At 36.2% G+C, this 15,380-nt stretch overlaps 1 protein-coding gene across 2 annotated transcripts in view; it reads right to left on the reverse strand.

Moving 5' to 3' along the window:
* LOC139150328 (dentin sialophosphoprotein-like) overlaps window positions 1–15,352 on the reverse strand; it is a 21,893-nt gene extending 6,541 nt beyond the window's left edge. Inside the window, exons 1-5 of one of the 2 annotated variants that reach the window (XM_070722628.1) lie at window positions 15,201–15,352; window positions 6,272–6,478; window positions 5,169–5,268; window positions 4,380–4,739; window positions 376–519 (exon numbers count right to left, since the gene is read on the reverse strand). In XM_070722628.1, coding sequence (XP_070578729.1) covers window positions 376–519; window positions 4,380–4,739; window positions 5,169–5,268; window positions 6,272–6,463 — 796 coding nt within the window. In that variant the 5' untranslated portion in view covers window positions 6,464–6,478; window positions 15,201–15,352. Of the gene's footprint in view, window positions 1–375; window positions 520–4,379; window positions 4,740–5,168; window positions 5,269–5,907; window positions 6,105–6,271; window positions 6,479–15,200 lie in introns of those variants that run through there. The other variant, XM_070722629.1, reaches the window with a different exon arrangement.
* Between the last annotated feature and the right edge of the window lie 28 nt (window positions 15,353–15,380).

Here is a 15,380-nt window from a genome sequence, read left to right on the forward strand (position 1 = left end):
ATCTTTTATCATCACCATTATCATTATCAATCTCATTATTTACATCAATTACCAAATCCTACTCTTTACAGTGGGCATCAAATTCACTCTTAAAGAAAAAAATATAAAATATAGCCCTACAACAGTATCTTAACCCTTTCTCTGCTATGGTTTGGCCTGATCCCATTATTCTATGGCAAAGTTGGAACTTTACACAGGGAAGCAGGGGTTGAAAGTATTAATAGTATCAATGCTATGAGGCAAAGTACCACAGGAATCCCATGGTCTTGTAGAAATCCTCAGGCATTTCTATTGGGATAAGTTTTCAGTTCCATGATAATCCCATTTGATTCCTATGGGATATTTTTGTAACATAACCTATGTCTGCACACTAACCTGCACTGGACGCTTTGCTTTCCGACGTGTTACTTGTCCTGGACCGGTCAGACCGGTCAGTACTCCCGCCATCTCTGCTGCTAATGTTTGGCTGTGTGGCAAACAGTGGAGTGACGGGCGGCGATATGTCATCTATGTTAATGCCTGCAATATATGCATGTGAAGCGACACTTAATAGCTGAAGGTTTGACAATGCTGGTATTGCTCTCTCTACGGTGGCTATGTTCTGAATCATGGCGGTTGACTCAGACAAGCCTTGCAAGAGTGTGCGCAACAACTGCATTTTCAGTTGATATCTTTACTGCACTGTTGAATAAATATATTGCTTTGCATTTCAGCTTCCATTTACAGACACCACATAATGCATGCTGCGGGCAGTACCATGTGAAAATGACGAGCCAAATTTTCTTTATACTTAAATAGAAGCGCAAAATGTTTTTGAAATAATGTTTTCTCATGACACGTTTATGGAAGTGTTTGCTAGTTGTTTTCTTTTTTTTGGAAACAAAATAAAATGACAACAAAGATGTGAAATGGAAGTGATAGAAATGTCTATGCCATGATTCATGGATGGTTTTGACACATTTTGTTGTTGATTGTACCAAGGCAACAGACTATAGGCAAGTCCACTTTCTGTCCTGCGATCTACTTCACGGAGAGAAGGTGAGCTTACCCAGTCTGGTGCTAGGATGTCAACATTTCCGGTTGGCCTTCAAAAAGTGAGTTCAAACCAGCCTGGTGCCAACATATCAACGTTGCCTCTCAGCCTTGCAACCCAGATCTCATTGGACAGTATGATGAGTCGGGTGATGTGGTACATCATGAATATTCAAAGAGATGTTTTCATCAAATGGCATGTGGGATGCCGACACTGTTCATTGGCATGGACATTTACTGTAATACTGATGGCAAAACTTCAAACAATTTTGGTTCGGTGTTTGAAAGTGTTGTCATCTTGTAGAGAAATTTCCCTGCCTTTGAGGTGTGTCGTTTGATTTGAAATGGTATGGCACTATTGAAATGACCTTGACCGCAGAATGGCTGATGGTATGCCAGGGATGATATCCATGAACTGACAGTGTGAGATTGGCAAATGGCATGTCAACTGTTTGTCAAGCTGGATATCACATCATGAAAATGCTAGATTGTTCTTCTCATCTAAGGAAAAGCTGGGTTTGGTCAGTTGGTTTGGTGTCCCACTGAACATAATGATGAGATATTTTGAGACCTTGAATTTTGCATACAAAAAAATGTATCTTTAGTTTTAAATTTACCACATGATTTTATCGTGGATTTTCTCCTGTTTGATTCTAACCAGGCCACTTTACCTCAAAAGCACAGATACATCACTCCCAAAAAATGAGAAAACAAGAGAATTTGGATCAAGAAAGTCAAATTGGCAAATTAATTTAACTCCATCTTTTAATATTGGATTTTAAGCTTTGAGGTGTTCATAAGTTTCTTTTTGAAAACAGTTTTGAACTATCATTTCAAAAAAGGGAATTTTAACTTAGGGATTTTTTCCGTCTAAACTTTTCTATCGCTATCATTCAAATTCCTTCTTCTGCAAATTGATCATGTCTAATACTGATGTTTAAGTCTTGTTGGAGAAGAAATAATGTTTCTATATTCCCTCTACATTAAATTTGAGTTACTGTGTATGCATGTAACAGCATGTTTTGTAGAGTAATATGATTACAAACATTAGGCTATTAGATATATTGATCATTCATCTAAATATTGACAGCTGACAGGCTGACTAAAATATGAAATGTAGCATTCTAACTTTGCAGCAAAATGGAATAGGATACCTAAAAGTATGATGTTATAATGGTACAAACAAATCTATGTAGATAAATGTGTGAATAATTCTATTTATATTCTATAAGATTCTGTATATGGTTTTATTTTAAACCATGGGCTATTTGAATCCATGTTTCACCTATTGCCATGATGGTGAGAGTTAGATGAATATGACCATCTTAATCATGATCATGACTACATGTACCTCCTCAGTGTTTTATGATGACATGCAAATACTGAGGTGCATCGTGGTATGAACATCGTGTATATGAAGAAATGTACTCATAGAATGAATGGAGAATTGTTCTTTTCTTCTTGAAAATTATATTTTTAGCAGTAACTTTTTGGTTGTATTTTACCATGACAACAGACTATAGGCAAGTCCACTTTCTGTCCTGCGAGTTCCTTCACGGAGAGAAGGTGAGCTTACCCTGTCTGGCGCTGGCACTCTTATTTGCAAAAAACAATTACAGACCACGTAAGAATTTTGCTCATCTTGGTATGCAGATGAAATTTACAATGGATGCAACGGACGCGTAGATGAGACAGAGAAACAGTTTCCTAAGTGTGGAAATTTACTTTGATGGCAAAAGCTGCAAACAGCTTTTGAAGGCATTTGCAGTTTTGTCACCACTGTGAAAAGTAAATGTTCACACTACAGAAGTGTTTTTTCTGTCCAGAGTTACTGGCTCTGACAGACCCCTCACTTGCGTGATCAAGCAGTTTGCTTTTCATGAGCATTTAAAGGCATTTTTTATAGAGTAATGCAATTCTATTTGAATGTGAAAAAACAAATTCAGACAACAATTTTTGAACTTGACCAATTGTTAGATCAATACTCCTGCAAAACAAATGAAGACATTAAACATTTGAATGAAATTATTTGATGTTTCTTAAATGTCTCACAAAATTGCATACAAGTGTATTGTACTTATCTGATGAAATAATTCATATTACACAGTTTAATACCAGGAAATAAGAATCTATTTATAAAATGGAATATTTTATGGAACTGATAATGATTCAGGGGCCAAGATGCGTCACATACATGTCAAGTTTGGAGTAGAAGTTCATAAATCAAAAAGTACCTGTATTTGAATCAGTAAACATTCGTTCTGTATGCACTATGACAAATTCTAACGGTTTAAGCATCCTTTTTTCACAACAAGATAAATAGTTTCAGACAGGCTCCAGGACACTGGTGAGTGTGTCTTTCCTTGAAACCATGGCAAAGGTATCGCTGACAGATTTACACCAACTTGACAGGACAGAACAGGTTGATGCTGACACAACATGTCTTTTTTTTTGTAGATTTGTTTGAAAATATTGATTGATTTGAAATGACCGGGTCAGATATGGAACCTGCTGGAATACATGTACGCTTCACCATGAAGAGGTGGATACATGTTGCGTCTGCTTGACAACAGACGCCGTTACCTTGCAATGAGTGGGATATTTTAATCCAATCCTAACACAAAGCTGTCATTTATTAAACAGAATGGTTAATCATTTGGCACAATTTGCTAACCCCTGCCACACCCGCTAAAATTTTTTTCATTTTTTCCCCAACAATACTAGTATTCGATTTTCAAATAATCCATTCTTTTCAGATTAGTGGATGATGAAATCACTTTGCAACAATTACAGACTATTTGTTCATTGCAGTTGTAATTTTGAACATCTTGATCATTATATTTCTTATATAATTTTATATATATTTGTAATCAAGGGATAAAAAACCCAGTGAACTAGTGATTTTACTAATTCAGAAAACGTGACATATTCAAGAAACCTGATGATGTACATGTACAAAGCAGAATGAAAATTTGGTGAACAAAGTTAAATTACATGTCACATGTCAGAAGACAGTGTAGCCTATAAAGTAAAACACTAACCATATCTAAGACAATTGACAACATTAAAAAATCATGCAAAAAATGCCAGCAAAAACCTTCTTGGCATTCCTGATTCATTTAAAGAAAGACTGAATACTGAATTCAACTCTAGAACAATCGTTCTTTTTTTCCTTTAGGGAAGTAAAATGTGAATTTTTCAGTTGAGTCCTTATATATTATGATTTATGGCTATTTGTCAACACAGCATGTAGAATGAAACACTAAAAACAATTTAAAATGGACATTAATGAATTGTATGTAGAACATCGATTTATAAATTGACCCATACAACAGAGCGTACTGTACCTTCATTATGATGTGGCGGTGGAGCCAAAGCCAGGAATTTCATGGTATTTTCCTTGGCTTCTTTCAGTTCCTCCCTGCCTTCCGGCTTGGCTCTCTCCAGCTCTTCCTGCATCTGTCTTTGCAGCTGGAGTCTCTGCCTCTTCACTTCCTTCTCCCGCTTGATCTTCTGATCCAGGATCTTGTCCAGTTTCTTCATCTTCTTGATGGCTGCTCGGATCTTGGGGTCCTGGATTGCGTCGTCTTCATCCTCCTCCGTCTGTTCTTGAGCAGACTGCGACTGTCTTGCACTGCTGCTGGCCCCCTGTGTTTGGCTTTCATTTCCACTTCTGGCGCTGAAGTCCTCACTCTCTTCATTGTCCCCTGCAAAGAGTAAAAAATCATCAAATATATTAAGAAACACTGCATGATCAACCAATTTGTAATGCCTGCGTAGTATATGGAATTTCATCCACTGCAATGGAATTGTGTGATCGATAAATGCCATATTAATACTTAATTTTGGTGGGCGTAATTGTGTTCTCAGCAAGACTCAAGTACTTGTGTACATGAAGGATTTCATCATTCTTTTCCCTCTGAACACATCTACCAAAGGCCTTTTTAAAACACAAACGGACACTAGAAAAATCTTCAAACATCTGGCTGCAAAATTTTGATATGCATTCGGAGAATGTTTTCATTATTTCAGTGTCTGCAGGAGACAACATGACACGACTGTCTGGCATGGAAGGGCAAGGGGGTCATTCCTGTTCATGACACATTGTTGGTGCACTTCTCATTTTATTCGCTTACTTGAGCACAGTAACTGCTTCAAGGCATCGGTTGCATTCTGATTCCCACTGTCATCATCGCTGTCAGAGCTCTGATATTCAACCACTTCCAAGTCATACTCCTGTCACACATTGAAATGAAAAATAAAAAAAAATTGTATGTTAAATAACATACTCTATGGGCTTGTGCTGACACCAACTTATCTGAGAATAGACTTTGAAAAGCAAAGCAAAGCAAAGTCTGAATGCAGGCTGCTGAGTTCTTGACATTCTAAGGGGTGTAGTCTTGCAATAATCCATCCTCTGTCACATTACTCTAACCCTGATAGCCTATTAAGCCAACGAGAATGCAACTGTAGCTCACGGCTTAACCCTAACTGATCAATATCAATTGCTTTGCTGGAAAATTCTCATTTTTTCACAGTTACAATGCTTCAACTTAGACATTGGGTTTAAGGACATACTTGTGTAACACGACAGAGTAACCACCAAAAACATCGCTTTGCCGCATAAAGTCACAGATTAATACCACCTCTGTTGTCAATTAAAAGTAAATAAACTAATGACCGGCCTGTATTAGACACGTCATTTCAATTTGTGGAGCGACCGCACATATTGTAAACGGAGAACAATTACAGAATCAAACAATGGACAAAAGAACACTACAAACCTTTCTTTTCAAAAACCTGCTAAATTACAAAAAAACTGAGTATTTTGTGACTGGTATTAACAGGCACGAGACAAATTAAGTTTGTACTTACTGTCAAGCATAACTACAGAGGTGTGCTACATTTGCAAAGCTACTACGATGAAAAAATTTTGTCTCAGAGGAGACTGAGCCAACATGAAGAATGCGGCCCAGCTGGAGCACAGCTGCCGGTGTGTGAACACCGCATTGTCACCAACAAAACTGCACGTAGCTTGTCGAGTGCTTGTATAGTCACCTCTCTTCAATGTCAAAAGTGACACATGCCTAGATTTTTTTTCATGCTGTACTTTCTTTTTCCATTGGCCAGTAGGTTTTATTCAAGCACAGAGCCACCCTAGATTAGACGAATTTGCAGCACTTCTGCAAACACTACCCCCTATGAAACAATAAATTAGGCCTGATGTCAATCCACCCACCTGTTGAGAAATGTCTTCGGGAGGTAGAAGTTCCAGCAGCGTGGGCGTTGTGATTCTTTGAGGCGCTCTGGTTGATAGGGACGACGTCACGCAGCTCAGTGAGACTCGGCTGCTTGGCCGGCTCCCAGTCCTAGGTCTGTCACTGCTGGCTGGCCGGCTGATGTCATCAAGGCTACCACGCTCAATGTCCATATTTACGTTTCCAAGCTGATGTAAAATGAATCATACCATAAGCAAACAATTATGAACAAAGCCTGCATTAACAACACAAAAATTACGATGTGACTCCCAAATGTCAACATTCTATTTTCGCTTCAACCCACCAGCCTTTTGCAAAAGAAATTTAAAAAAATATGATATGAGACAACATTTATTGAACATGCTTTAGATGCTTGATACAGTGTTGCTAAATTGGCAGTGGACGCACTAGTACCTTGTCAAATTATTATAACCTTTTTGCTGAAAAAAAATGGCTTGGTCTATTCCTAATGGTTTAGTATAGATTAACATGCATGGTAAATGTATGTGTAAAGTAAATGAGACAATTCACTGGTTAATTATTTCTCAAATGTCTGAAATGAAGTGTTGGTTGACATGAATAAATTACATGGTGTGATTTTGAAAGGCTTGTTTCTAGCTGGGTCAGCACATTTTTTTTTCATGTACTACTAGTATATCATGCTGATTGTGCAGGCCAGTGTGTGTACAACACTCATCGCCCATGATGAATTTCATCATACCAGATTTGTGGTGTGGAAGCGAAACACAGTTCATGGTATTATCTGTCACAGATAACAGTTTCAGATAAGAGTTTGACAGTAATCATTGTGTTCCAAAAATACTGATGTCAGAAAGAAAAATACTCTAGAATGATCACTGTAATGACCTGTATTAAAACAGGAAATCTTTCACTCTGTCACAGTTGTCCTGAAACTCTTGACACTTAGCATATTAGAACAAATCACCCAAGAAAACACTTGGCAGAAGAAGACAAAGAAAAACAAGTTGATTTTTGGAAATCCATAATTTCTAATTTAACATATTTTTTCGATACTGCTGTCATCAGAATTTGACCAACTACTACGAGACTCAACAGACAGCTTAATTTGGTGAACAAATTTTATGTCTATGGGATTAGGAATTGATTAAAAGTTGAATAAGGTATCTATACAGTGTAGTTGTGACGAAAAATTAAGCAAAAATTAAATATTCAAAAATATGATTTAACTGGAGATTGGTGTAAAATTTGAATAATCAACACGATACCCAGAGCATCTTTTTTGGAATGATTGGAATGTTTGATTAGCGAGTATACCTGACATTTACAGTTCAAAAGTTCAGCAGTTAAACAATCAGTAACTCCCATAATGGATTGCACTTTGTATTGTGAAACCATTGATCCTCTTCAAACTTCATGGTGAAACTACACGTATACCTGAAGTACGTCTGACATCTATATTGTCTGGTCTACTTGGGTACATATTTTCCCCTCATGGCTATATGTTTAAAAAAAACATTCGCACTTCCTCGCATTTGAATGGTTCCTTTACTTCTGTAAAAAACCTGATTCACAGGGTGTTTGTTGAGCGTGGTTGTACAGTTCAGCCTTTTCATGACAAGGGATCTTGTAAGCTGCCCCATTGCATTGTTACTAGTGATTTGTTCAGACCCTGACATTTGTGAGCACTGCAAGACAGAGGGTGCAAGGTTTAACTGTTAATTCCCTGAATTGTTGACTCAGTCTTGTCATATATTTTGTCAGCAAAGTCATTAAAGATTCATCAACTGCACTGTTAATTTTTTCATTTTATATTTTGAGAAGTTTACAATGTACCTGCATGTTGATACATTTTTACTGTGATTAGAGAAATTGCAATTTCAAGGATGCTGGAAAAGAGAATATGATATTATATCCAATTGCCGTGATGAATTCCAGAAATAATGATTAACTGATACTCAATTACTCTACCAATTGTTTACCTAGACCCCTGATAAGATGAAAATATTATGACTGAACAAAAACTACTCAGCAGATTTTTCATCTTCAAAGTATAGTACCAACCCTGAATGTACATGGATGGATCTCTTTGTCAATTTCTTTTCATTTGTCATAATTTTCATCAATTTTGTTAGCAAAGCACAGCAATGCTTCTTCTATTGGTCTTTTCCTCATGTATATACAGGGAAGTAGAAGTATCCATTTATGAAATGGATGAAGCTTTTGCACCAACAATTTGTATATTTTATGAGAACAGAAAACACCATATGCTGCAATATTTCTCTTTGGAAAAGGACATATATTAAATGCAAATACTAATATTTGAGGGTTAGAGGATAATAAAGCATAGACAGATTTCTGCTATCTACCACTGAACGCTTTGATAGCCAGTGTTTGAGGGCGCTGTCTATTCCAAAACCCATGAATTACACCAGTATACGTACAGATATACGAACAGGAAAATGCATGCTAACAAATGTCAGTTGTCTTCATTTCAGAATGAAAATAACTTCAGCCATGTCATTAGTCCTTCAAGCCTTTAGCTATTATCAAACGTCATGTACACATATTTAATTCTTTTGACAAGGATATTGAATAGGAGTTTTCCTAAAAATGAAACCCTGATTGATTGAATAAAAGTGAACACTTCTGTATGTTTGGTGTTGCCACATAAAGGGAAACAATAAGAGTGAAAATGAATAGCAACAGCACAGTAACTATAAATCTTTTTAAAACAAACAATTCACTCCATCACCTCATAATAATTCTCCTAAATTCAATAAATACACATCTGCTATTTTGAACTCTTAATAAATTATTGGTGATCTTTTTGTATTTCCTCAATTATTTTTTCCTCATGTTATAAGACTTTTTTTATCAAAAAGGGTACGTTTAGCTCTGTCAGTTTATTTTGCTTAGTATGTATATGCACAGCTGTGTTTTATGTGAACTGGCAGGAATTTTACATTACAGTTGCATGAATTTGGTTTGGCATTCACATACATATTGTACTGGGGTACTGAAAACCATAAAATATTCAATGGATATTATATTCAATGACTATCCTAATACATATTTTGCAATGATGTGGTAAATAGCAATGATGTCAATTACAGAACTTAAAGGTATTAAAATTCAATTGATCAAGTATTTGCCTTGATCAATTATCATCAGAAAAACAATAACTGGAACTGCATTATTAATCTAATGCAGAGTTTCATACATTTTGTAGTGCCATAATTTTCATCAATTTTGTTAGCAAAGAACAGCATTGCTTCCTCTATTGGTCTTTTCCTCATGTATATACAGGGAAGTAGAAGTATCCATTTATGAAATGGATGAAGCTTTTGCACCAACAATTTGTCTATTTTATGAGAACAGAAAACACCATATGCTGCAATATTTCTCTTTGGAAAAGGACACATATTAAATGCAAATACTTATATTTGAGGGTTACAGGCTAAAGCATAGACAGATTTCTGCTATCTACTACTGAACGCTTTGATAGCCAGTGTTTGAGGGCGCTGTCTATTCCAAAACCCATGAATTACACCAGTATACGTACAGATATACGAACAGGAAAATGCATGCTAACAAATGTCAGTTGTCTTCATTTCAGAATGAAAATAACTTCAGCCATGTCATTAGTCCTTCAAGGCTTTAGCTAATCAAACATCATGTACACATATTTAATGCTTTTGACAAGGATATTGAATAGGAGTTTTCCTAAAAATGAAACCCTGATTGATTGAATAAAAGTGAACACTTCTGTATGTTTGGTGTTGCCACATAAAGGGAAACAATAAGAGTGAAAATGAATAGCAACAGCACAGTAACTATAAATCTTTTTAAAACAAACAATTCACTCCATCACCTCATAATAATTCTCCTAAATTCAATAAATACACATCTGCTATTTTGAACTCTTAATAAATTATTGGTGATCTTTTTGTATTTCCTCAATTATTTTTTCCTCATGTTATAAGACTTTTTTTATCAAAAACAGTACGTTTAGCTCAGTCAGTTATTTTTGCTTAGTAGGTATATGCACAGCTGTGTTGTATGTGAACTGGCCAGGAATTTTATATTACAGTTGCATGAATTTGGTTTGGCCTACACATACATATTGTACTGGGGTACTGAAAACCATAAAATATTCAATGGATATTATATTCAATGACTATCCTAATACATATTTTGCAATGATGTGGTAAATAGCAATGATGTCAATTACAGAACTTGAAGGTATTAAAATTCAATAGATCAATTAGTATTTGCCTTGTTTTTCTCGAGGGTCTACGGATCAATTATCATCAGAAAAACAATAACTGGAACTGCATTATTAATCTAATGCAGAGTTTCATACATTTTGTAGTGCCATAATTTTCAGAGAGTAGTTGATTAGTTTCCATTAGCTTAAATGAATGTAAATTGTTTGATCTAACAGTACTGCAAATACCAGTTACTTTGGATTACTATGCTAGATGCTCTGCTTTCTGGAAAGTGATATCCAACCTGGCAGTATGATAAATATTTCCATGTGGAAATCCCACTGGCAGATTGAATACAGAACATAACTGTAACTAGTTGTTCAGACACAGAGACAGACTATGTAGCTTGTAATGCTTTAATCAGGAATATAAAGTTGAAAAAATTCATATGAATTTGTCAGGTCTGTGATACAATTGTATTTATCATAATGTGTCTTGTCCTACTTTTTTTACAGCTGTGACCATGTTACTGAAATGCTTGGGTGTGTAGAGATTTACATGTATAATCTGTATTGATTCCTGAGTCTATGTGACAGGGTAGGTGAAATTTGCAAGATTTCATAAAGTTATTTGGATTTCTTGACATGCCTAGTTATGAATATATCATATATGTGTGTGAAAAATAATCTTCAGACTTTGTCACATCTAGTTTTGTGAATTATAGATTAAGGAACTCTCAAATGTTGGTAGAAATTGTCGTATCTATCACAGACCTGTGTGTACAGGTGGTTGGTCCTTATAATTATGTGTACACATTGTAACCCTACATATTTGCACAGTTCCTTTTCAGCACTTTGCTCTATTTCCTGACAGACTTGTCAACAGCATTGTAATAAATATACACACTGTAGGCTCAGGGAATTACATATTTAACCTGAGCGCTGCAATTTTTCCCACCAAAATTGTAGTGTGCAACATTTTACCAATTTTGTGAATTTTTCTGTAATTTTTTGACAAAATTGGACTAAATGAACATCACATTCTATTGGCTTCAGATTTTTATCAAAATTTTAGCAAAAATTAGAAAAAAATTACTGGTGTATATCTTGATATAGGCAACAAAAATTGACTTTGGCACTCAAAGGGTTAAGTACAATTTCATTATTTGTCCTTAGATAAGATACATGTATAACCAACATATAATGTTTTTGTTGCATTACCAACATTTGCTAGTATATCTTTCCAGGTTTAAAGTTTATGTGTTTAGATCAGTCTACAAGAGCATGATACATTCTCCTGATTTGACTTGGTCTTGTCCCACTTGAGTAATACTGGCTCGCATTTCTTTCTTCAATACAATGCAGCTTATTTGCAAATGTTTGTCTAATCTGGTAATGTACTTATGAATATTCAAACCAACCGGCACTACGCAGAAAAGTATGGTATATTTGTTGCAACGTAACATAACTCTCATCGAATTCTACCCCAGTACACAAGAAGGCTAGAAACTATTACCAGGTACAGCTATTGTGTAGAGTCTAGATTTGAGACAAAAATGTAATATTCATTCAATTTCAAAGAGGAAATAATGAATTCAGAACAATTAAAAATGTACTATTTCAGGATAGTGTTTCGTGTACAGTAACCTTTTGGAAGTAAATCTATGTCAAAAAAAATTATTACAGTTGCATATATTGCATGTACTCATTTTTGTACAGGTTTGCTTGAAATTTATGATTAACTGGTTTCCTTCAGAAACAAGGTTAACATTTCACTGGCAATAGTAAATTAATTTACTCAGTTTACATGCTCTAGGGTTTGCTACACAAATATACCGGTAGGTACATGTATATATTATTACTTAAAAATTTTCAAGTTAAACTTGGAGGTTATGCTTATTTGAAAACGTGAAGTTTAATGTTACAGTAGCTATTTATACTAATTCATTAATGAAATATCGCAAAGCAGGCAGTCCATTTATATATTTTGGTAATATATGTATTAAATGTACAAATAAGGGATTCCATGGATTGTGTCAGTGAGTAGTAACACATACAACTTGTTAGGGACCGTCTCGGATTGTCGCAGAAGTTCAAGAAACGAAATTTCTTCGTTTAGATCAAAACCCCCTCCCCCCTCCCCCTAAACGAAACTTCAAAAGTGCGAAATGTTCATGTCTGCCTGGGACTACAATGTTGCATTTTGCTATAGCTACTAAAGACGTATGCCCCTTGCCACATTACAATTAAAGTAATCGGTCAGATTTGAGTACTAACAGGGCACTTTACCGCATTTCCCCTTTTTGAATCTCTTGTGTTGTTCTCTGTCTTTGTGAACACGCAATTTGTACTTGGGAGGGGCGGTAAATAAGCGAGAAACTTTGACAAGGTGGCCCACGCATGTTCAATGATATTAAAACGACTATGATCAGGTGCATTACAAGTGAGAATAAAGAAATCTAGGGGTTAGAGCAGACGCTTATAAATAGCACATTTAAAAAATAAAGAAATCTTGGGGTTAGAGCAGACGCTTATAAATAGCACATGTAAATGATACTTTTGTCTTTGTCCAATTTGATGAATGAAAGGTTTCGGGCCGGATACAATGTTACTATCGGTAAATTGTGTTTGTGGCACAAACGAGATGGAAACAGTTACAAATTTGTTGGCACGAGTGTGCAGTTTTTCTTTAATTTAAAATAAAACACACGAAAACTTGTGATCACAAAATAAAAGTGCGAAAGTGAAGTTCACTAATTGAATGAAGGTCAAACCCCCCCCCCCCCCCCCAAACGAATGAATTTCGCTTTTTGAACTTCTGCGACAATCTGAGACGGTCCCTTATTTGTCAAAATAAAATGTACAACTGTGATCTATCCCAAGAATCAACCTAAGGAAATTCTTCTTTTTAAACAAGTGCAACTATTTGCAGAAGTATCACTCGTAATATTTGTCTCACAACACATATTTCAATATCTGAGCATATTATCTTAACACGATTAAAAAACATAGGCCTACCCATACTTTTGATGGATATCGATATAATCACATGAACAAATGAACTGAAAGAATCATACTTGTACCTGTGGGCAATTATCTCTGTAGTACAAATCACTATTAACTTGCATGCCTATTTGTATATTTGGATCTCTTTCATAGGTGTAGAAGGATGAGGTCTCATTTTTAGTACCTACCAGAGTATGTTGGGTTTTAGAATATAGAAGTAATCAGTCCATGCTCTTTCATCGATAGTTGTATGTTGTCACTTAATCTACGACCTCTCCTTGATTACTACCGTATACCCTACGCTCTTGATGAAACCTATGTAGGATTCAGTGAGAGCGTAGTGATCTGTATACCTTAATAACTTCGACTAGTTGTTATTCACCCGTTTTTAAAAACAAATTATCATATTTGTTGATGTACAGTGATTTAAAGCACTATTCATCAGGAGGTACGACACCTCTATGTTTCACCATTGAGGTAGGAAGGGACGGCTCTCTTCCTACTCATTTAATATCTCCATGAATGATGAATGCTTATTTCAACCATGGAGGTAGGAAGAGACTACCTCCATGTTTCAACCATGGAGCTAATAAAGGATCGAAGTTCTAAATTATTCGCAATATTTTTGTGATGATTATGGGTCCCCGAATAATTGGTCTTCTCTATAAAGAGATGTTGGGCAGAATCCTGATATTTCGGAGTAGTCCAGTCTCGCCATCAACTGATTTGGAGGGTGTAGTGTATTTACTGTGTTTGCCCGGTCCTACTAATTACTGCCCGTCACTGCCCGTCACTGCCCGTCAGGAAATTAGCCTTCCAATTACTGTAATCAGTCGATATATCAATACCAAAGACCACTTATATAATAGAAAGCTACAAAATAAGAGTCTGTTTACTCCAAATGCCCGAGTCCTGTCTCAGAACTAACGTGAATATATGAGTATTGGAGCGCTAAGTTCTCTACTCGACGGGCAGTGATGATAGGCAGTGTTCGGACATCGATTACGATCAGCGTTGCCACTCGTTCGCAAATCAACGTTGTTGGGGTCTGGGACGACAATTTTGTTTGGTTTGTATAGTAAGTAATGTTTTGATATGAGATATCAACTGATTACAGTCGTTGAAAGGTAAATTTCCCGACGGCAGTGACGGGCAGTGGTCGGACGTCGACGGGCAGTATGTATGGCCAATGGTGATGCATGTACGATCACACGATTAGCGTTGCTACTCGTTCGAAAATCAACATTTTTCGGATCTTGGAATATTATTTCGTTCGTTTTTACAAAGAATAGTGGTCTTTGGTATTGAAATATCGACTGATTACAGTAATTGGAAGGCTAATTTCCTGACGGGCAGTGACGGGCAGTGACGGGCAGTAATTAGTAGGACCCCTGTGTGCCAGCTGAATTTATTGTTGTAAAAAGAAGTCAACGCTCTTCGAGCGGCTTGATGTACCAGTACAGTCTATAATTCATGTAAGTAGCCCTAACACGGTATTTGGAGCTGGTGTAGTATTTTCATCAAAATACCGACAGATATCATTGATTCACAGCATGTCTAAGGATGGTATTAGCAATGGGAGACCGTTACCTAACAACCGCAGACGCTATCTCGCTCGGTGTCCAGGTTGTGTCAAAAACAGGTGCCATGTCTAGTCCTATGTTAAGCGAGCATGATATAAATGAAGAAGTGATCATGCTGATATGCGTACTTACACGTTCCAGATGAATGCTTGAAAAAATGTGGCGAATCTTCCTCACATGACGTTAAGCAAATAACAGCTCAAGCAGTTCATTTTTCTGTTTTCAACTGCAACTGTCAGCCATTTTGGAATTTTGTTATGCTCATGCGCAATGAGTTGATCCGTAACCTTTGAACTACACCCTTCCTGTAAA

Source organism: Ptychodera flava, chromosome 14 (assembly GCF_041260155.1).
Source record: "Ptychodera flava strain L36383 chromosome 14, AS_Pfla_20210202, whole genome shotgun sequence".
Lineage (NCBI taxonomy): Eukaryota > Metazoa > Hemichordata > Enteropneusta > Ptychoderidae > Ptychodera > Ptychodera flava.